Here is a 22,064-nt window from a genome sequence, read left to right as displayed (position 1 = left end):
CGGTGAGCGAAGCAATTGCGAGCGCAGCCTTATGACTCGCGCGCAACGGCTGACTGCTCCGACTCGCAGCCGTACGCGGCGCCATCTCCTCCAAAGCCATGTACGGTCTCTTGGAACTCCGGGCCGGACCGTCGGACACAACCGCGGCGTCGGACCCAACCGCCGCGTCGGACACAACTGCCGCATCAGACGCAGCCGTGTCGGATACAGCTGTCGCCATCGAGTCTGGCACAGCCGGCTCTGTCCGGTCCAGCGGAAAGGAGACGGCGGCGTTAAGCCCATTGGGCCACGACCTCTCCGACGAGGTTGTCCCTGCGAGCTGCTCCCGGCTTTGTGGGCGAGAGTCGACTCTCCCAGGCACCGGCAACTGCAGCCTCCTCGACGGGGTCCGAACCGGCGTGGTCGGCTTCGGACTCCGCTCCACCGGACATGTCTTTATATGCGGTCGTGGCGCCTCCTCCGGATGCGGCAACGGGCAATACTCTGGTCGCTTCAACCTCCGCTTCGACATCGAACTGGCCGGTGAGGAGCCCACTGCTTCCTCCGACCTGACTGCTTCCTCCGACCTGACTGCTTCCTCCGACCTGACTGCTTCCTCCGACCTGACTGCTTCCTCCGAGCCAGACGATGACTTTTGGCCTGGTAAGTCACCTAGGTGAGTCGCCTTCGTGATCCCTGTCGTCAGTGCAAACGAGAGCGGCGGGTCAGAGTCTTGCCGAATGAGTTGTTGCACCATTTTATCTTCTCCCTCCTCCGGCCCTTTACTACGGCCAGGCGGGGCGTCCAAAGGCCTGGGTGCATCAGCAGCCGTGTCTTCAGCATGTTCGTCCTCCGAGGATTGCAAGACGACTCTTCGTTTTTTCACTCGCGACGCCAAAGGAGTGTGGTGACTTCTACTCAAACTACTATCTACGTCAAGACCTGAAGGAAATCAATCTGCCTCTTCAATTGGTTGTCATGTCCTCACGTTGATGGCTTGCCTGTGTATTTGCCTATGTGTCTGACGGCGTGTGCACTGAAGTGTGGTTTCGCTTACTCCTCTTGGTAGCATTGTGATGATTCTCTTTTTTGTCAAAATGTTCCCCGCCACGACGTTTGTTGTGGGGACGCGTCTTCACTTTCAGGCGGCCTTTCGGTTCGGTGGATCGGCCCTCGTCTCGTTTCTCGTCTCGGTTCTCGCCCTGATCCTCGCCCTGATCCTCGCCTTGATCCTCGCCTTGATCCTCGCCTTGATCCTCGCCTTGATCCTCGCCTTGATCCTCGCCTTGATCCTCGCCTTGATCCTCGCCTTGATCCTCGCCTTGATCCTCGCCTTGGTTCTCGCCTCGGTTCTCGCCTCGGTTCTCGCCCCGGTTCTCGCCCCGGTTCTCGCCTCGGTTCTCGCCTCGGTTCTCGCCTCGGTTCTCGCCTCGGTTCTCGCCTCGGTTTTCGGCCGTCAGTAAGTTCGCTTGCTTCTTAAGTGAGGCAGTGGAGCGTCGGGCGTTTATGGACAGGCATCGGTGCTCGGTCCCGTTATCAATGATGGGTCTGATGGAGGCCTCGGAGTGTAGGTCAGTGCTTCCTTCGGTCATCTGGTCCGTGCCAGGTTCAGTCGCCTGATCTGTTCCTGGTTCGGAGCCCATGTTGGCCAGACCGTGGTCAAAGACGAACTTGAAGCGGCACTGGCGCACAATCCAGAGGCGGTGTTCGCACTTCTCATAAGCATAGATATACTTGGACAGCAGCATCTCCTCTCGGAACAGCGGGTAGCCCAGTTGGTTTTTGACGGCATAAATGTCGGAAGCCAGACACAAGGGCAGGCCATAATTGGCGTCGAACCCTTCCGTATCTAAACTGAGCGTCTCTACGTCCCAATTACGAGCAGTAGCCGCTTTGGTCTGCCAGTAGTATAACTTGGCGGCCCGGGAGGTAGTCCGGATATGCTCTCTCCAAGGACTGTCAATCCAGTCTTCGACCAAACTCAGGCGGTCGTGTATCTCCAGATCGACCAGCGACTTGGTTGCCTCAGTGGCAGCCGGTTTCGCTGATTGCCCCCCGGTCGATGCCTCCCCGTTCGACGACAGCCCGGTCGACGACACCTCGGCCGATGACACCAGAGTCGACGACTGCTTTACTCTTATCGCCGCGATCCTGCGCGCCTGGTCCGCAATTCGCGCTATCCTTAGTGACTCTTCCGAGTCGAGACGTTGCCGACACAACGCCTCTTTACCGTCCCCACTGATGCTCTGCAACTCGTAGCTGCTCGCAATGCGGTTCACAAGCGCCGCAAGGTGGTCGCAAACAGGCAAAGGGGGCACCACCTGCGCGCTCACCACATCCAGTTCGTGCTGGCACAAAGAGTGCACGCCACCTAGAAACGTCCCAAACTGCCAGAGACGCGCAAACAGCCGTTCTTCGTGAACCCAGCCCTTTACATACTTCATGGCTGGGCCCACCTTCGCTTTCATTTCCGCACACAGTTGCTTGACACACTTTTCTAGGACTCTCTCGCACTCGTGCACGGTTTCCTCACTCACCTCCATCGGTTTCTTTCCCTCCTCCTCTCGCCGCTCCCACTCCGTTCCTTGACCGGCGGTGCCATGATCGGCGAGATAGCTTTGGAGCTTCTGCGCCTCGCGTTTGATGGACGCAATAATCAACCTTCCCTGCGACTTGGTGAGTTGCGACTTGATGAGGTGCGACTTGGAGAGGTGTGATGACTCCTCCGTCTGCCCTGTTCCATGCTCCCGGCATCCCTCCAGCTGCGTCGGTGGTTGTCGATGGCCACTCAGCTCAGCAAAGTCCGCGGAGGGCGCTGCTGCATCGACCATCTCTGGGTTCACCAGTTCCGCCGCCCTCGCTCGGAGAAGGTTAACTACTAACGATTTCACTGCCGCAATGGCAATGCAGCAGGCCTGGACGTGTGTACCGGTAAGCGGTTTGGTGTGTACCAAGTGGTAGAGGCCGGGGTCGAGTCGGTCGGAGTGGAGAAGTTTCCAGTAGGCGATGAAATTTGGGCATTTGGCGCGCGCCCCGGGCCAGCCGAACTGCAGGCGAATGCGGAGCATACCGCGTTCGTCCAGCAGCAAATCTTCGTAAATAGACCGCGAGAACTTGGCCGGAACGGCTTCCGGCCGGCTCAGCGTTAGCACCGACTTGCGCAAGGATTTTAATAGCGGCACAGGCAGGTGCATCAGATTCCACACGTCCGCGACCAAACCCTCTTCCACGACCAACCCCTCTTCCACGACCAATCCGTGGTCAGCGACCGAGCTCTCTCCAATGGAGTCATCCTCGGCGCCTGTCTTCTTCTCGGCCGCGGCGGGTTCAGACGTCACTTGGTACAAGATATCCTTGAGTATATAGTCCCTGAATACGTGCGCCCACTCCAACAGAGGCCGGGGCACCTCCATCGAATTTATCCCTGGAATTTGGCCCGTCCCAGCTTGCCCACTGCGGCTCAACAACCGCAATCAAACACTCTTTATAATACACCCCTCAACCCTTCCAATCATCCTCTCCACAAACTGCAGTTCACCCTCTCCATTCGACCCGGTCCATACGAACTTGTTCTTTGGGACTGGACCGGACTTCTCTGCTCCGTTCATTTCTGTACCCCAGCGCTAGATCCCCCTTTCCCCCTAGGAGCTTTCGGAAATTGGTTAATGGGTCTTTCGATTAGCCCGCAGACGCTGAATACCCAAGCGGTCAGACGGAGGCACCGGAGTCTGCGGAGGCGCATAGGACGCTGTTACCGCCGCATTGTTTTTATGCACCGATATTGGATCTGTGGACGGCGTAGGCGCCGTGGAGGAAAGATCGACGTCATCGGAGGAGAGAGTTCCTCGGACGAGCGTGACGCCTTCGATACGACAACGCGGAACACACCCCTTGGAGTCACCCTGGTGAGAGACTACCTGGCTCAACAAAAAGGGTACAGCCCGCTAGTCAAAGAAGAAGTCTACATAGCCATCCGCACCGCGGAGATCGACGTACGACACTGTCCCACGAAAGCCCCCACTGACTCTCGGCGGATCTATGCCAGCGTGTCCGAACACACTCAGACCTCGGCCCTAGGGTCTACACACACTCTCTTCTACACACACTCTCTTCTACACACACCCTTTTCTTTACACACCCTTTTCTTTACACACCCTTTCTTTCCATAGAACGATGAATACAATAATTGGAATAGTAGCATCATTGACACCCTGCTGAACGGCGGGGTGCCCAACTTAAAGGAGGTTATTCAGACCCCCATACGACGGTAACATCTGGCGGCGACACACACGTATATAGTACGAGGTGTGTGCTTAGACACTTCTTATGTGTAGAGGCGTGCCTGACGAGTACAAGCGGTATGTGATTCATCGCGCGGCGGATTTGGGTGTTAGTAACAACTACCACTCGGACCGATTCTTGGCGGAGTTGCAGCAGCGTGTGTTCGGGGGCTCGGTGCCTGAGCGGATTGAGGGCGACTTGCCGACCTTTACGTATGGCTTTTTGGGTGCGGAGAAGGAGTTACATCAGAAGGCGAAGAAACTGGATTTCGACGTGGATCTTGGTCGGGCGGTGGTCCACCATACGGCCATGGCCTCGACGGGGTCCTTTGTGGGCCCGCTACGGTCAAGCTACAATGTGCGCGGCAGTAGCTTAGCGCCCGGCGGCGGAGTTCCCCGACGCGTTAGCGATGGGCTGGAAGGGCACCGGGGCATTCCGCGAACAGATAGTGACACCCAGTTACTCTTAACCACGCCCGATGCACTCGTTCAGCACACCACCCGTCCCTCCGCCATGGCCCTCGCCACCGTCGGTTCCTTCGCCCGTATCGGGTCCTTCACACACCTCGGCTCCTACAACCAACTCCAGAAAATGGCATCGCACGCTCACAATCGCACCCACCCAAGCGGGGCTGGAGTCAACGGCACCCACCCAAGCGGGATCCACCCAAGCGGGATCCACCCAAGCGGGATTCACCCAAGCGGGATTCACCCAAGCGGGATCCACCCAGGTGGAGTTGTGGCTGAGCCCCCCCTAGTCACGACGGCACCGAGCAACCTCTTTGCCAGCGGCCAGGGCAGCGCGCAGATGGGAGGCTCCGGCCCGCTCCTGTCGGGACTGACTGTCGGCGCCTTGGTCAGCACCACGCCCATGGGCGCGCGAGCGGCGGCGGACCCGCGATCGGACCCGCGGGAGTGGGACACGCGGGCCTCGGACCTGCGGTCGTCGAATCCGCGACCATCGGATGCGGAGACGACGCGGGGGTGTGGTCCGTCTTCGGACTGCGTAGTGGACCTCGTGGCGGGTGAATACCGGGCACGTGAGTACCGGGCAGGTGAGTACGGGACGCAGTCGTCTCGATTGCCTGGATCGTTTGTGGCGGGTCGCACGTTAAGTAAATTACATTCGATCAGCATGGACGCGAATCGGCGCACGTATTTGTCGCTGATGTCGATGACGGGAGTGGACGCGGGGCACGTGAGTAATCACGTGTTTGAGGAGACGACAGTGTATGCGTCGGTCTTGACAGCGGAAGGCCAGAATGTGGCGAAAAAGATTTTGTGGATGGTGAGTAGTTACTTCCCGCAGTTGGAGTTTGCGCCGGTGCTGGTACCATTGACGTGCATACTACTTTACTACGTTGGTGAGGGAGAGGCGGTGGCCACGGTGATTTACGTCTTGGAACGGTCTGTGGAGATTCTGAAGAAAGATAAGACCACTCGAGCGTTCCTGACTCTGCGGAGGTCTGAGTTTGTCCGGCTTGTGAAGCAGGCGGTGGCGATAAGTGAAAAACACCTTAGTGCACTTGTGGTCCACCTCGAGGAACTTGGGGTGGATCTGCCGGCATGGTTGGCGAGAGGCTTGCAAGACGGCTTTAGTCGATTGTTGCCGTTCGATCTCTTGGTACGCGCTTACATGGCGTTTCTCTACGACGGAGTGAAAGTGTTCTTACGTTATGCGATTGCCATGCTCATGATGGCTGAAGACCGTCTAATGGCTTGCACTACGGCCATCGAGGCCAATCAGGTGCTGCTGTTCAGAGAATTTCGCTCCTGCGATCCCGACCTACTGAACGACTTAACCAAACTCGCTTTTAAACTACGGATCCGCAAGTCTAAGAAACCCATACATGAATATACCAGCGCTGACGTACCTACTCCCTACCTCACGGAGACTGCCATCCCCCGCTTCTATAGACCCAGACTCTACAATGTCTCCGACATACTCACTGACCACATGTGGACCTGCATCTGGCGCTGGCTTCCCAATCAATTCCGAATTCTAGACCCGTATTTGCGGTTTACTACTGCCACCGACGGGTGTTCAGTCAATGCCCTCATCCGAGCTATCTGGCCGTACTTTGAGATGCCTATGATTGCCGCGCTACTGACCCAAGACCGTGACATAGTGGTGCTTCATTCCCCTGTCACATTCCGACCCGATTATAAGAGCGTCATGGACTCCGTAGACCTCTCAAATTCATTCATCGCTAGACTCACCAAGGATCGAACACCCAGGGTCTATTACCATCAAGGACCTGGCAAACGGATTATGATTGTCACAGAGTCCATCATATTTGGCGACCCGTAAGCATCCCACCTCCTATTGTTCATTCCCGCATGATACTTCCGGACTCCTATTAATTCGCGCGTCCTTGAACTAATTTTGGTCGCGAATTGGCTTGATTCAACGTGATTGGCACGTTGTCTATGTGCTTGCATTGTAGTCAAGTATTGCACATCGATCATGATTTGTACCAAGGTCAGTTCTCTGCGAACGAGTCTAGTGGATTTAAGTGTCCTTCTGTGATCCAGAACAAGCACGGGGACTTTAATGTAATGGCCCTGGAAGTTTGGGTTCTTGAATAAAGCAAGTCTGACCCTACAGATCAGTCTGACCCTACAGACAGTGTGACCCTACAGATCACGCTTAGTTGTCACACTTAGTTGTTGTGTCAAGGAAAACCGCCAGCGGAGTAGTTCGCCGCCAATTTTTTTATGGTGTCATTAACCAGGTTGCTTCGGTTGCAATTACACAACCTAGATTCTGTATGTCAATTGACTGATCCTAGAAGGCAGCGCTTTCGGAGAGATATATTAACAGCGCCTGGTAATCGAATTGTCGGTGATGGAGGAGGTGGTAATGCAGGCGGCAGTCTAAGAATATCGCTCTTAGCGGAACGACTTGGTACAACAGACCCGGCTCCGGCCTGTGTAGTGTTGGAGGCAATTAAGCTGCTATGTCTATATGTGAATAACGAGGAAATAGACGAGAGCATACGATTGCTATGTTTGGATTCGCTAGAGAAAGTTTTATTGAATGATATTCGAGAGGAGCAGCTATTTATCGAGATAGCAAGATGCTGCATGGTCAGTGAGGTATCTCTAGGGGTTAATCGTAGGAAAGTACAACTCATCAAAATCCTTATCAGTAATCCCACCATGTCTACTCATATACCAAGTGATATTTTGTGGGGGTACTTCAAACTTTGTCATTACGAACTCATTCAGTCTAACGATGTTGAAGCGGAACTGGTCATTAAAACCCTATATCATCTAATTTTTAGTCAGACCCTGAGGAGTCAGACCCTGAGGGGGTCCAAGAGTGATGATAGTCATCAAGATCCTCCTGTTGCCTGGGAAAGTCTTCGATTGCAATTCGTCAAGTATGTTATTCGCTTACTAAACACCGGCCTCAAACTAAACAAGCAGAGACTACCCTCTTACCCCTGCCGGCCTGTCGGAGAACTGCCGTGGCTGCAACAGCAAACTGCGGGGGATGACCTACACTCTATCGACCACTGCGAAAGGTCTGGACTCTTGGAACAACCAAAAGCCAACAGCGTCGTTGAAGCCGGCACCACCGCCGGTGCTGGACTACTAACTGACAACAGCGGACTAAATGCAAGCTTGAGCTCCAATCCGTCGTCCGTACTTTCCTCATCAAATTGGTCTGCTGAACCCGCCCCTCCAACAGACCTGAAGGCCCCCGCCGGCCGAACATCCATGACCGATGCCCGAAATGCAGCGGCCAATATCGGGACCGACTCCAGATTGTTAGAAGGTCCTATTGGTAAGAGGGTGTCGGACGTCAGCCGAGGATCGAGGATAGACAGCGCAGACAGTAAACTGGAACTGCTCCAGGAGGTCGATGAGAGGCTGGTAAAAGGTCGGGAAGAGCAGTTGATCAACCTCGGATACCAGTTGCTGTATGACAGCATCACAGTCGGACCGGAACATTTCAAGTCTGATGGACCGCTGAAGGATTTGCTAAACCGGTACGTCATTCCAGTCGTCTGGCAGACGCAAAACTCTGTTGACGTCTCAGCCTATGTTTTCGCGACACAACTAAGGTTCCTCATTCCTCTACTCACTGATCTTAACAATCCAGTTCACTACCAGATGTTTATAAATACGTTTGCGGTCAGAAATGTGCTTCTACAGGGCCTCACGGGTGGCGATACCTCTGTGGGTACCTACTTGAATGGACAGCACCCAAGCACATATTTGACCAAATCTGTAAACTTGTTGGAGAGGCAGGAGATGGTTTGCAAAATGATCCTACAGATTTTTGGGACCATTGGACCTCAAGGAATCCTTTCCATCTTCGAGAACTTTGACTGCAACTTCCAGCGGACTCCCATACTCCGAAGAATCGTAATAGCCGCAATCGTAAATGCGGAGCCTGAATTCACTCCGAAGGAAATTCGGGATCCGAAGGATGCTTCTGCGAGCCGCAGCCAGGCTGACAGCCCCGTTATCGAAGATGCACAACCGCAGCACTATACCACTCGTGTTTGGAAGTCGCTGGCCATTCAACAAGGTGGTCGGGGTGCCGGCGGTCGAGTGCGCTCGTCTTACAAACGCGTGTGCGCCGTTCAAAAAGCCGGCTTCGATATTCTCTGCAAGATTGCCGAATGCGTTTCGTTAATACTCAGCCAGTGGGAGTCGGAAAGACAGTCGTCTGCCACTGCGCCGCGAGAGAATGCTCCGTCACCTGGGTCAGTGCAGCTCGTGCCTTTGAGTGCTTGCCTTTCGTCAGCGGCAAAGAATTTAGTAGAGAGAAGACGGACTGAAGAGCTAGTGCACGCCATTAACCAGGCCGGACCAAAGGAGATTAGCGAGCATTTGATTAGGGCTGGCAAGATTCGGGATGAGGACGACGTTACGGCTGTGGCTCGATTTTTGTTGCTTACTCCAAGCCTTAATTTGTCCTTAATTGGGGAGGTCTTGGGTTCGAAGGGTCCCTGGCACCAGCAGGTGTTGGACGCCTTCTTACGGCTGTTCGATTTTAACGGCGTGTCCGCGGTCAGTGCTTTGCGGATGTTCCTGGGATCTTTCAAGCTGCCGGGCGAGGGGCAAATGATTGACCGAATTTTGGACCGTTTCGGCAAGGAGTATTTCTTGCAACAAGACATAGCACCAGGACAGTCGATTACCCCTCCTAGCACAGATCCGAACGACCCTGTCCTTACCGTCGAGGAAAGGACGCCCCGTCTGGTGGTGAATGAGAACGGCTCCGGCAGAACGGTCTTCGTCACGTCCGATGTTGTCTTCTTGCTTTCATTCGCCATTGTAATGCTCAACACCGACTTGCACCACCCAGATGCCAAGACAAAGATGAGTGTAGACAACTTCCTGGCCAATACATATCGGATAGAAGACATGACGACCTTGAGTGCGCTGTATATGCGAAGTGTCTACCAAACAATAAAGGAGGACGGCCTGGCTATCAACAAGCAAATAGAAGAAGATGGACTGTATCCCACAGAACATCCCGTCATAGACGTACACACTTTGCTTCAACAGTCCGAGCTTACCCATGCTGCCTGGGAAATGAAGGACGAAGCCGTCGTCCTGGAGCTGGCCGAAACATTGTGGACCGAAGGTGAATTTTGGAACACCGCATACATTCAAGTCATGTCCAATTGCAAGGATTTCGTCTACTTCGAGAAAGGGCTGGAATGCTTCTACCATCTAATTTCAATTTGGTCACGCTTCGGAAAGGCGGACTACATTCTAGCCATGCTTGCTGATATGATGCAATTCATTCACCCCGTTTGCAGCTACAAGTAATGTCAGACACCCCGGTTGTCCTCACCTTCCATTTGTCCTCACCGCGATAGTGAATGTGAATGTTTGTTGCTGTAGAACCCAGGCAACCTTGCCTTATCTGTTAGAGAGCTTCAGAAGATCTGCAGGTCTGTTACATCGAGATGAGCAATTTTTGAACATGATTGTGGAGTTGAATGATCTGATTAGCTTATGTGGCATGGCTCCCCGGTTGAGTGCGACTCGCTTCATGCGAGAGGATTTCCAAGACCATCATTCCTGGCTGCTTCGCGAAGTGTTTAGACTCTTGCCCCGGGAGGGCCCGCCTCCTCAGGACGAAGGCAATCGGGAGCGTAACAAGGACTTGAGGTATTACGAGATGATTGAGAAAGTCAGCAAGAACGCCGGCGGCTGGTTTGGCGGACTTACGGGGATGCTGTTCGCGAGTCGGACAGACGTCCCAGTCGACGAGGACGTCGTGGTTGGAGCCCTCTCCGGCAACAGCCCAAACGTAACCATGGTCCTCAGCTCGGACGGTGGCGCTGGCGACAGCGGACGTTCTGTTCTGAGTGAACATAAAGAAGCCTTGGAGTCCGCCAGGGCTTGCTGGAGACGGTGGATCAGAATATCCGACGTTACGCTCAAAAAATCCATGGCTCAAACAGTAAGATAGCCCTTTTGTGAGCGAGCACACGCGTGTGCACACACTTGTGCACACACGTGTGCGCGCACCAGACGAGGCGCGATTCTGCGCGCACGGGTATCAACTCGGTCCTGTCTACTCTGCTCGACGATTCTTTCTGCAGGCAGCATGTTGGTTTGAGAACGCGCTGGCGGTTATGACTGGCGGCAACGTGCTTCGATACACGTTGGCGGACGCGGATGACGAGAGCGACACGATTGTGCTTGCGCTAACGAACCTACTGGAGGCTCCTACAATCCGCTGGGCTTCTGCGCGTAGTTCCCTCAATTCCAGTCAGCACCGCTTCAACATGCGGCGTGACTACGCGCCCATTCTGACCTGGATCAGCACTGACATGCAACACGCCCGGATCCTGAGGCCGGACAGCTACTTGCTGGATTGCTTGGAGTTGGCCGTAGCAGTTCGGTCTTCGTTGGTTCGGGTCTCACAGTTGCTGGTATTGGTGGAACAGCGGGTGTGGACCGCGCTGCCCTACATGAACCAATTATACCAGACGTTCGAAACGCAAGTCACCCAGAGCCACTCATTGGGGTGTCAGCCCAACAGCGTTTCCGCCAGTAGCGCCCCCCCGCGGCCCGGAACCAAGCTGCAGGTGTTCCCGCCCGCTACCTTTGTTGCGCACTTGCTGCAAGTCATCTCTGAACTGCTGCGTTCCCCGGAGCTTCTGGGGGCGAGCGTTCCGAGCTCTCTGGCCAGCTCGGCGCTCGTGGCCTATGAACATGAGCCCCCACTCGATAGTGCGCTGGCAGCGGATGGACAGGCCCCGCCCCTAAGTGGACATGCCCCGCCCCTTAGTGGACAGGCCCCGCCACTAAGTGGACAGGCCCCGCCCATGGGTACGCCGGCGCAGACGCTGAAACCGCAGGACCTGGTGCCGCTTTGCGACACGGAGAGCACGGTGTGCGACCCGGGTGTGCGCACGTTGAGTTCGAAGGACGTGGCGGCGAGGTTGACGTGTTTGATGTTTGCGGTTTGCTCGTTGAGTCAGGAGGCTCTGTCCTGCGGCGTGACCTTCGCGCTGGATGACCTGGTCGCGCTGATCGAGACGCCGTCTTTCTGGTCTGTTGACTTTGCCGACCTTGGTTTCGATCGACGAGCCGGACCGGTCCCGGCGGTGCCTATAATTGTGATGCTGTACGTGCACCGGATGTCGCCGATGGCAGTGAACAAGGCGCTCTCTGCTGTCCGGGACGACGCGGTCTCGCGTGCGGTGGTGGAGGTTACGGCGCGGGCCAACTGCGCCCTTTTGCAGGCCTTTCAAGCGCACGCCTTCGTGGAACTGCTCGGTCAACTCCTGAATCACCCGCAAATTGTACCCCCGGACCCTGCCGAAGCGGCGATCTTGGAAGAGGACCCAGGGAGCGTAGGAGGTAATGCGGGCGACGAGGGCAACCGAGTGCCGGACGAGACTGGCATTGCCTACAGCGGTGCAACCACGGATCCGCAGGCACGGAGCAGTACCGTCGCGGAGACTGGCGCTAAGTCGTCTTCTCCGGAGGGCAGTGAGTTGGACGAAGCAGTCGCGAAGCAGCCCCAGTCCGGCGAGAGCCGGGGCGGGCCGCAGAAACGCGCGGGTAAGACTGCAAGGCGTTGGCTTTCTGTGCACCGGCGCAAGGGTCAGACCGAAGGGGTAACGCCGCGGATGTCGGTGATCACTAACGTGACGTGGCCAGCGGTATTTGTGCGGCTGTATGTGCAGTGCTACATGTACGCCACTTGGCGCATGTGGCCACTCTTCTGTGAACGGCTGCCGAACCCACCAACCAGTCTCTTTGAGCCGGAGGAGCACGCGGCCTCACTGTCTGGCGGCGACATGCGTCGTGGCAATGTGACCGGCGGCAGTGGCCTCGGGGGTAGTTCTGGTGGTGGTGGAACGGACGTGTTTGAGGAAGGAACTCTGTTGGTACCGAGATTGGTTAAGGAGACATATGGGCGAATTGCGAAGATGGGGGTTCGCATTGATGGCTTGATGGAGCTTTGGCGGTCGATCGCGCAGTTGCTGAGTGTGATGACAGCGTTCGGCACACGTAAGGAACGTCGGGTGGCGATGCAGGCGATGTCCAGCCACCTGGGTCTGGTGCCATGTCGTGGGTTGGAATCATGGTACGAGATAATCGAGTTACAGTTGATCCCTGAACTGTCGCTAAACTACGTTGAGGTCTACCCCTGCTGTAGCTACCCCATTCCGCTCCGGAAGCTGGGACCTCCGGAACCACGGAACATTCCCGAGGTGCTCGGCAAGACACTCCTCCAGCTCGTCTCCTGCCATTACGAACCGATCCCCATACCCTTCAGCAGCTACCTCGCCGACCTCTTTGTGAAGGCGCGCGAATATCTGGTGAAGAACAAACTCCTCGGCCCCCGCAACAACCAGGTTATTGGGGACTTGAAACGGCATATTCTCAACGTTATGGAGGAGCTCAATGAGCCGCTCCAGTCCATCAGACTGGTCGACTTTACACCGCCGACCAAAGCGGTGCCCAGTAAGGCGGCCAAGGAGTCGGCCGGCAAGGATGGCGAGAGCGCGGTGAACGAGGCTATTTCCGAACAAAACCCCGAGAGGGACCCCGAGCGGGTAGTACACGGACTCATTCCAGTCGTGTGCCGGCTGCTGCGTATCTGTCTCCACGAGATCGCCGTGCAGGAGCGGGCAGACGCGAACCCAGAAGCGATTCTGGAGACACTCAAGACGCTGCTTGTGGTCTTGGCGAGCACGCCGGACATCGCCAAGGTGGACGAGGTAGAGGGTGCTGTCATCCTCAAGTCGCTCCGACAACTCCCCGACGGCGCGCTGGTGCCCAAGGGCCAGCACAGGAACGCGGCCAAAAATCCGGAGGACCTGTCGGCACTGGACCCACGTATCCGGCCCACCTTCGAATGCATACAATATATCCTCCTCCTGGCGGACATGCGGACCACCATCAAGTCCATTTTGGAAATCATCCACTGAGTCGGTCCGACTCTGGAGGACTTGGACCACACAGGGCTCGGCCTAACCCCTACATGGTCCTGGTGACTCGACCGAGTCGGTCGGCTAGGAGTCGGAGTCGGTCAGTTACGACTTTTCTTCCGCGTTTAGATGACTTTTTCGGCAAGGATTCGAGCCAGGATTCGTTTTACCAAAAATGGGACTCAGTCGTGGCAGCAGGCGCCCGAGCTGCTGCAGCTGGAGCGAACGGTTGTTGCGTCGTCGGAGGGTGCGGTGGAGGCGTTTTCGGGCGCGTCGAGGCCGGACTCCTGCAGTTTCCACATGGCGTTGTATTTGCCGACGGGTCTGCTGAGAAGTTGGTCATGCGTGCCTCGTTCCTTGATCATGCCGTCCTCGATGTAGACGATTTCGTCAGCGTCGGTGACAGTTTGGAGTTTGTGCGCAACCATGATGATGGTTCGATCGTTGGCGAGTTTGCCTATGGCCTGCATGACAAGGATTTGATTGTGTGCGTCGAGGCCGCTAGTGGGTTCATCGAGAAGTACAATGGGTGCGTCTCGGAGCATGGCGCGAGCGACACCGACCCGGCGTCGTTCGCCGCCGCTGAGTGCCTGTCCACGTTCTCCTACGATTCCATCGAGCGAGATTTTATTTACGAGTTCCTCTAGCCCGCAGAGACGAATGACGTCCATGAGCCGCTCGTCGGAGATGGAGGTCCCACCTGTCTCGGGGACGGTCTCTGACCCGTACAGCAGGTTTTCACGGAGCGTGGTGTTGAACAGCAATACATCCTGCGGCACGAGCGCAATCGCCGTCCGCAGCGATTTGAGTGTGACTTGGCTTATGTCTTGGCCGCAGATGCCGACCGTACCCGTCTGAGGCGAGTACAGTCTCAAAATGAGTCGCAGCAACGTGCTCTTTCCGCTACCGGAAGGACCCACAATCGCTACCTTTGACTTGCCCGCAATGGATAAATTTATGTTCCGTAACACATCCTTCTGCACCGTGGCAGCACCAGGGACCGTTGCAGCGCCGGGGTACCGGAAGGAGGTGTTACGTAACTGGATGCTGCCTCTGTTAATGACGAGAGGTTTGGCATTAGGTGCGTCTCGTACTGTCCGTATTTTGAGCAGCTTGAGTCCTTGGACGATCTCTTGATAGTTCGCCTTGAACTCTCTGTACATTGTGCCCACATAGTTAAGTGGGTGCACTAAGCCGTCGAACATATGCATTACCATAGAAAGTTCTCCCGACTTGGCTTCACCCTTAAAGATGCGGTCGGCCGTACGGAGCATGGCTAAAGTGATGGCGGTCCGTATAATGAGCTGTTGCCCCACATTCATGGTCGCCAGCGAGTGGCTTACATGAGTCTTGGACGCCTCGTAGTCGTCGTACCGTCTAGCGAACTTGAATAATTCCCTGCGACCTGTGTGCAAGGCGCGAACACACTCTCCGTTCTGCAGCGACTCCAGCATGCTGCCCCGGAGAACGTTGTCCGCCCGGTTCATCCGCAAACGCTCCCGCACCCGGACGTCGCCGTAGACGCACGAGAACAAAAAGTAAATCGCCAAAGTCGACTTGGCCAAACTTGACAAGTCATTACGCTTTATTTTCCGGAATTTGCCCGTAAGAGATGTGATGTCCATGTACATCGGGACCGCCCGGTGATTCATGTTGCTTAGCAAACCCCCTAGCGCCCGGCTGGACCCGATTACGTTGCTCGTCAGTTCCCCTGGGCGATTCCTCAGCAAAAAGTCCAAATCGGTATCTTGTAGCACCTGGAACATTTCAGAGGCCATACGCGTATTAGCCTTCTTGATTACATGACTGTACAATATGTTCCGCATCTCGCGAGAACCCAAGGCCAAGAGACGGCAGCCACCAAATAAAAGGACCGTACGGAGTATCTCTGCCCAATCTTCGCTGTCACCTTCCAGCAGTACCTTGCTATCGGCCAACATATCCGTCAACTTGGAAATGTACGTCGGCGCTAAGCTCTGGAAATACCGACCACTCATTGTGGCTGCGAAAGATCCCAGTGTCTCCAATCGACTCCTCCAGTCGTCAGGCCACAGGAAGCCTCCGATGTAGCGCAAGGCCTCCAGATGGTTAACCTCGACCTCTTCTAGCCGACCGTACTCCTTCGCCGCAGCTTTCTGCTGAATATCTCTTCCCGTTAAAAAGACCCATCGTGGCTTCCGCTCCACAGACCTCTTTATCTTCACGATATGACGTATATCCGATTTTCCGTTGGCCGGGTTCGACTTGTGCTTTATAGACTTGGATACCGACTCCTGGCGACCGTCAACACTGGTAGCCGTAGCCAGATGATCTGCAGGCGATGAGGACAATGCCCGTATGTGAGGGAAGACTTTAGCAGTGCCCACTTGTGTGCCCTTCAGTAACATATTTTTTACAGCAAAGACCTGGCAAAATAATAATCGTATAGATCAAAAAAGTACTTGCAAGTTTCTCCACCCCCGCTTCTTGCTCTAAGACATCTTACTACTATAAACGTGTTCGGCTAAGCAGGTCTTCGCGTAGTTGAGACGCAGCTTCGCTCTCGCTAGGGGTTGTAGTCGGGGTAGCATCAATTGACATGGGTAGAAGGGGAGGTTTGGTAGGGTTGTAGGGTGAGCAAGTAGGATGCCTAGTGCAAAGGAGCAAGCAAGGGTTCGAATCGCAGACGAGCCAGAATTGCGGTATATTTTTTTACCAGGTCAGATTTAACACCGAGCGCATGCATGCTCTATGTACCAATCTGACCTAAATCGCCGTCCGATGTGTCGCGAGTAACGGAAGAAAACCAGAATCATGTCCAACACAATTCTTGTCACACATATTTCCTGTATGTGTTCCTCTGTTGGCTGGAGTGGTCTTGTTTCTCAACTGCTCTGGTTGCGCACATCGGTGTAAATAATTATCTCCAAACTCCGAATGTCCGTATTAGCGGGAAGCAATCCATGTCCGGACTACCTCCACCAAAGCGTAGTTCAGTTCTGAAAGATTGAAATGAAACATAATTAACGTAAAGCCCGGGGCCTTTTTTCGGCCAAGACAAATGGCGTTTTAAACAAGATTCTGTTGTTCAGGATGAGCATCATCGTCGTCCTCATCGCCTTGATCGTAGTCTCGGTCGTACTCTTCGTCGTAGAGAGGCCGTTCGGGCCCGAAAGGCGGATCATCAAGCTCCGGTTTGGTGCAGAAGCAGGGAACCGGCTTTCTTAGCCAGAGGTACTTCTCCTGGTCTCCGAGGAGTCCATAGAAGTTGCAATAGACTGTAAAGCCCAATGCGAATACAATCGCCGAAGCGAGTGAATAATTATCGTATGACTGCCACTTAACAATCATACTTACCAACCAGACCAACGGAGCCCTAACTGCGAAGCACACACCTCGTAGCAAGCCACCAGCAAGCTTCGTCGTACCTAATCCACAAATATTGAATATTGTCCCACAAGGCAGGTAACCCAGAGTCACTCCAATAAGTGTCCTGTTGTGGAACAATTGGTACCACGAGCCAGTGATGTCTTCGGCTCCTGTGTTTTGATAAATTGGCCAGGCAATGCAAGTGAGGATCATTCCGGTAATGCCTTCCAAGCCCACGGCCTTGAGTGGGGGGTATCTTCCCTTTCGGAAGAGCCACTCCTCGACCAAGAGTTGGAACGCCTGCACGGTCGTGCCGGCCACGGCCAGCGCGACTCCGATGACCGTACGAGTTGCGCTAGCATCGTGCAAACTGTCGTCGGGGCTTATGATAGCTGGTATTGCTGTCAGGATCATCGCCACAGTGATACTCAGGACTCCCAACCATTGGTGCACCGTGACGGACTTTCGGATCAGCACCACCTGGAACACCGCCGCCATCACCACCATGAAATTCCGCAACATCTCCACAGTCGCCGCAAACGTGTACTGGTACGCGTGGTTGATCATGAGGGTCGCAGCAAAGTCGCAAACCGCGCAGCAAGGCCAAAACCACCACCGGCCCGTGGGTCCGGTCAACTCAATCTTGTCTGTCACGAACTCGAAGAGCGGGGCTTTCTTTGCTCGACCCGAAAAGTAGTTATCGATCAACCACACAATTAACGCAATGCACTCGGCAATGAACATCTGCTGCGTTTGTAACATAGCACCCACGAACGGCTCCGGCTCGCAACCGCTACAGGAAGGCGCGTTCTGCTTGTTCATCCACGTCGAGGTAGTCGAACTGAACACTCCTGCACAGATCGTAAACAGCGCCATCAGATACGCAATCCACGACGGGTAGTTCCATAGGGACACTCGCACACTCGCACGAGACCCATAACTTCCCCTCTGCTTCGGCGCCACCGACTCCAACGTGACTATCGACACACTCGCTTCCATGTTCTTTTTTTTCCAACAAGGCAAAAAAACCTTCACTCAATCCCCAGCGCCACGCTGCCCCTGCCGAAGCGCCCACCCACGGTACCGACCCACGGTACCGACAGCGCCCAGCGCGCGCCGCGCTCACTTCGAGATTTCTATGAGATCAACGGACTCTATAACCCTCACGTTGGGCCGTTTACCTAGTCTCAGCAGTGCAATCCAGTCGTCGAATGGTGTGCTGCTGGCAATGGCGTTCCTTACGACAATAGCCTGCTGGTTACCGGTCAGTTCCAATGCAGTTAACAGAATGCAGATGTGCGTCTCGATCCCGGTGATAATAACGGTGTCGTAGTCGGCTAAATATTTTCCCGCACTGAAGGACGTTTTGGGCACCACTGCGGTAGTAGATTTGCCAGAGGCCGGTGGGGGTTTCAGGGCCTCCAGTATCGTGGAGTTAACCGGTCCTAGCTTCTCTGGAATTTGTGCGGTCACTACCAAGTCGATGCGCGGTGTTTTGTGGGCCCAGGTTATGCAATTTCCTATATGATCGACCAGCTCCTTCACACCAGATTCACTGACGTTGCTCAAACCTTTCAGTATTCTGTCTTGCACATCGCACACGAAAAGGGCAATACGTGACTTGGAAGGATCAATCTGGATGGTAGTCTTGGAATCTACAAACCCAAGGTCTCTATCACTCTTCAGGGTACTCTGGAGTGTCTCCTCACGTGAGTATTGCTTCCGTTTTAGCTCAATCAGAGGCTTCACAATCAATTTGCTAACATCCGAAAACTTAGGATGAAGAGCCGTGTACAAAATTTCGAACGGTAGTGATACAGCGCTAGTTAAGATGAGGTGCTGCCTGCGAGTTGTTTCTGAGGTAGCGTCAGCGTACAGCTCGGCGGAAATAAAGTCTCCTAATAAGTAGACGTCCCAATTGGTCCAGAAATCTTTCATGACCTGAAATAACTTGGAATCTTGACGCGGTATATCATGGCTCAGATACAGCATTTCTCTGGTTCCATGTTTATTCAAGTGATTGCAAACACCTTGAAGACACTCGCCATAATCATCTTGATACTTGGCCGAGCTTTCCCCACTTAGCTTGCCCAAGGTCACAATAGGCATTTCAAGTATTTCAAACAGACGAATCATGTGACCACATAATTCATCCCCGAGTGGGTCAGCTTCAATAAAGCTTGAGGAATCAACAACCAAATGCATAGAGTAGACTTAGCACTCTGATGGGCTTAGTATGAAGCACTCTAGTTGGTTTAGGAGTCTTATGGGTTCAGGGCAGGGAGATTTTTTAAATGAAATGGGCAGCAGTGGTGTTAGGGTTGTTGGTTGCTGGAGTGGCTAGATCCGACCGGAGGTTGAAGAAAGATTCGCAAGCTGGAACTATACCTATTGATCGGCGTGTTCTTAAAGAATATTCTGAAAGGAAGAAGGATGACTGGACTTTAGTTCTACTGGCAACAGCGAGTGATACTCCACGTTGTGAATTCTGCACGAGTTGTATTCATGCTCTGGAGAAGGCAGTAGGAAAGCTGAGTCGTGAGGATGCACTGGATGTAACCGTGATAGATGATAAGGGGCGCACGGTTGTGTTCGGCGTCCTCGACGTGTTGCGGTACAGAGATGTATTGTACCTCAACGACATTCCACATGTTTATATACTGAACCACAATAACTTGAAGTGTCCTGGTTCCGGGTTCTGTAAACATACAGCTCAGGATATTCTACCCAGGACTGAAAGCATTGACGATGCCGTACTTATAAAAGCTGTTTTACACAAGCTTGGACGAGATGACCTGTGGACGAAACACTTCTATAAACCACCTCTTATTACCAAACAAAGACTTCTCGGAACCCTCGCAACAGTGGCCGTCATATCACTACCATTGCTTCCTACCATCACAAAAGTCCTAATCAAACATATGTGGATGGTCGCAGTCCCAGCTTTGGTACGGGTACACATACTGCACATCTTAATTTCTGAACGTGTGTGTGTGTCTGCACACAAACGCCATTATTATAGACCATATTCTGGGCGTCAACCAGTGGGATAATCTACAACTGGCAAAACAATAGCTGGAGGCTGTTTGGGCTCGACCAGTATGGAAACCGAGTGTATATCCATCCTCAGGCCCGATTCCAATTCCTAGGTGAAGGCATGGGTCTAGCTTTTCTAAGTAGGCCCCACCTACCTCGCCCCCCCTCTCCCAAACTATCTAACCTACCTTTCCCAGGAGCGACTTGCTCTGAGCGACTTGCTCTGTTGTAGATATTGCCATTTCCTTCCTGTTGTATTTCGTGGCTGTTGCTATGAATCCGAAGAATAAGTACAGGAGAGTGTTGCTTCCCCTTGCGGTGATGAGTGGTATGATATGCTTCTATTTGTATTTCCAGGTGTCTGGAATTGTTCTTAGGAAAGCGCCATACATCAGTTATAATCTTCTACCAGGCAATAGTACGATTCCCTCCCGACCGACGTACCTATCTTCCCCTGCCGTGCGTTTGCGGACCTCCCCGCCCTGTGATCTGTGGCCCACCCCTTGCCTGTGACATTTGCCTTGCAGATTACGTTCGGGGATCGCCTCGCAACGATCGACACTATACTATCTAGTGGATCCGTAACGTCGTCCGTAACGTCGTCCGTAACATCGTCAGTTTCGTTCACTCCTGGCAGAAGTCCTCCTCGTGGAAGTCTCCTCGTGGTCCATGTCTCCTTTATCATTCCTCCTCCTGGTGGCCCCTTCCTGGTGGCCCCTTCTTCTTCCTGTTTCTAGTGGGGGTTGTCGGTGAGGAGCATGCCAAGAACGTATTTCGGTGTTGGGAGGATGACGTAGAGTCTGTCTGAGCGGATGAGTTGGAAGACGGGGCTTGGGCAGGATATGACGATTTCGGAGGGTCCACCGCTGCTGGCGTGATTGTCTGGGTCGTCAGCTGGGATTAGTGTGCGAAGGACGCCGATGGGTAATTTATTCTCGAATTTTACGAAGTAACTGAAGGCTTCCTTGAAGGGCACGTTATGGAACATCTTAGGTATATTGATGAGTTGAACGGGTGATTTGAGTCTGTATCGTTGTAGCCGTTGGTGCTTGAGTTCGACCTTCGATACGATTTCGCACACGGGCGAACACGAGCCATCCACCGCGTGTTCAATCAAATTACTGTCCATGCTGTGACGGCTAACGGGGAGACCGAAACCGATGAGTGCATACCCCATCTCACGCAAGTACACACGACCAGAGCGATATTCACTTTGCACAACGTACGGTGAGGAGTCGAGCGCCGAACGGTTGAATTGGAACTTAAGTGCTGCTTCACCACCGTTTGTATCGGTCGCGCGACCGCCTTCGCGCAACCAGTTGGCATCTTCGCCTCGTTCGCTGGCATTTTTTGGTACGATTTGTCCGATCTCTTTTCGGGTGGCGATCGAGCGGAGTGCGCTGATAAGAAACACATCCTGAGAACTGGACAGATACTCTACACTGTCACGTTCCTGCAACTCTGTCACAACCCAAGGCATCTTCAACACCGGCACCTGCGCCTCCGACTCCTCCTCCGACGCGGCACCCAGCACTGGCGACTCACCAGAAGTCCGTAGGTACTCATCTACGCGTGCAAATAATGCAAACAGTTGCTGCCGAACTAACACCGTCTGGTGGTCAGCACTCGTCGATAAAGGCGGCTCCCCTGGAGCTACAAACGCGTGTGCTTGTGAAAATATCACAATACCATACGCCAATAAAGCACCTGCATTCTTCAAATCTTCTAAACTCAGAGGACTACCATGCATCCAAACACAACGGCGACCAAACGATCGCAAGTCACGGTTCCAACGGCCCCAAGACGGCGCATCATTACTGCTTAACACCAACACGTTGTATGCGCCATTCCCCTCCAACGCAGACAGGAAGGCATACAAGTCATTAGGCCAACCACAACAAAGTATCAACGGGACCTGGTCATCTACATAACCGCCACAATCAACAGGGCGGTAGTACATTGACGTTAGGGGGAGTACATTGACGGGGGGGGGAGT

The 22,064-nt window shown here is 54.1% G+C and overlaps 9 protein-coding genes across 9 annotated transcripts; 4 read left to right on the top strand and 5 right to left on the bottom strand.

Annotated features, from left to right (window-relative positions):
• Window positions 1–992: 992 nt before the first annotated feature.
• GNI_027930 (hypothetical protein) lies at window positions 993–3,392 on the bottom strand (the record flags this gene model as incomplete). Its single annotated transcript, XM_011130796.1, has 1 exon — window positions 993–3,392. The coding sequence occupies one exon, from the start codon at window positions 3,390–3,392 to the stop codon at window positions 993–995; it is 2,400 nt and encodes a 799-aa protein (XP_011129098.1).
• Window positions 3,393–3,644: 252 nt separating this feature from the next.
• On the top strand, window positions 3,645–6,570 carry GNI_027920 (Rab-GTPase-TBC domain protein; the record flags this gene model as incomplete). Its single annotated transcript, XM_011130795.1, has 2 exons — window positions 3,645–4,027; window positions 4,314–6,570. The coding sequence occupies 2 exons, from the start codon at window positions 3,645–3,647 to the stop codon at window positions 6,568–6,570; spliced, it is 2,640 nt and encodes an 879-aa protein (XP_011129097.1).
• Window positions 6,571–6,977: 407 nt separating this feature from the next.
• On the top strand, window positions 6,978–10,055 carry GNI_027910 (Sec7 domain protein; the record flags this gene model as incomplete). Its single annotated transcript, XM_011130794.1, has 1 exon — window positions 6,978–10,055. One exon carries the CDS (start codon window positions 6,978–6,980, stop codon window positions 10,053–10,055), a length of 3,078 nt encoding a protein of 1,025 aa, XP_011129096.1.
• A 157-nt stretch (window positions 10,056–10,212) lies between these two features.
• Window positions 10,213–13,684, top strand: GNI_027900 (hypothetical protein; the record flags this gene model as incomplete). The annotated part of the gene is made up of 2 exons (XM_011130793.1): window positions 10,213–10,695; window positions 10,838–13,684. 2 exons carry the CDS (start codon window positions 10,213–10,215, stop codon window positions 13,682–13,684), a joined length of 3,330 nt encoding a protein of 1,109 aa, XP_011129095.1.
• Window positions 13,685–13,866: 182 nt separating this feature from the next.
• GNI_027890 (putative ATP-binding ABC transporter) lies at window positions 13,867–16,071 on the bottom strand (the record flags this gene model as incomplete). The annotated part of the gene is made up of 1 exon (XM_011130792.1): window positions 13,867–16,071. The coding sequence occupies one exon, from the start codon at window positions 16,069–16,071 to the stop codon at window positions 13,867–13,869; it is 2,205 nt and encodes a 734-aa protein (XP_011129094.1).
• A 661-nt stretch (window positions 16,072–16,732) lies between these two features.
• Window positions 16,733–18,031, bottom strand: GNI_027880 (putative transmembrane protein; the record flags this gene model as incomplete). The annotated part of the gene is made up of 1 exon (XM_011130791.1): window positions 16,733–18,031. The coding sequence occupies one exon, from the start codon at window positions 18,029–18,031 to the stop codon at window positions 16,733–16,735; it is 1,299 nt and encodes a 432-aa protein (XP_011129093.1).
• A 123-nt stretch (window positions 18,032–18,154) lies between these two features.
• GNI_027870 (putative isochorismatase family hydrolase) lies at window positions 18,155–19,237 on the bottom strand (the record flags this gene model as incomplete). The annotated part of the gene is made up of 1 exon (XM_011130790.1): window positions 18,155–19,237. The coding sequence occupies one exon, from the start codon at window positions 19,235–19,237 to the stop codon at window positions 18,155–18,157; it is 1,083 nt and encodes a 360-aa protein (XP_011129092.1).
• Window positions 19,238–19,326: 89 nt separating this feature from the next.
• GNI_027860 (OST3/OST6 family protein) lies at window positions 19,327–20,642 on the top strand (the record flags this gene model as incomplete). The annotated part of the gene is made up of 4 exons (XM_011130789.1): window positions 19,327–19,980; window positions 20,055–20,208; window positions 20,301–20,486; window positions 20,596–20,642. 4 exons carry the CDS (start codon window positions 19,327–19,329, stop codon window positions 20,640–20,642), a joined length of 1,041 nt encoding a protein of 346 aa, XP_011129091.1.
• Window positions 20,643–20,801: 159 nt separating this feature from the next.
• Window positions 20,802–22,028, bottom strand: GNI_027850 (hypothetical protein; the record flags this gene model as incomplete). The annotated part of the gene is made up of 1 exon (XM_011130788.1): window positions 20,802–22,028. The coding sequence occupies one exon, from the start codon at window positions 22,026–22,028 to the stop codon at window positions 20,802–20,804; it is 1,227 nt and encodes a 408-aa protein (XP_011129090.1).
• Between the last annotated feature and the right edge of the window lie 36 nt (window positions 22,029–22,064).

Source organism: Gregarina niphandrodes (genome assembly GCF_000223845.1).
Source record: "Gregarina niphandrodes unplaced genomic scaffold scaffold00004, whole genome shotgun sequence".
NCBI lineage: Eukaryota > Apicomplexa > Conoidasida > Eugregarinorida > Gregarinidae > Gregarina > Gregarina niphandrodes.
This window is presented reverse-complemented; position numbering and strand designations above follow the sequence as displayed.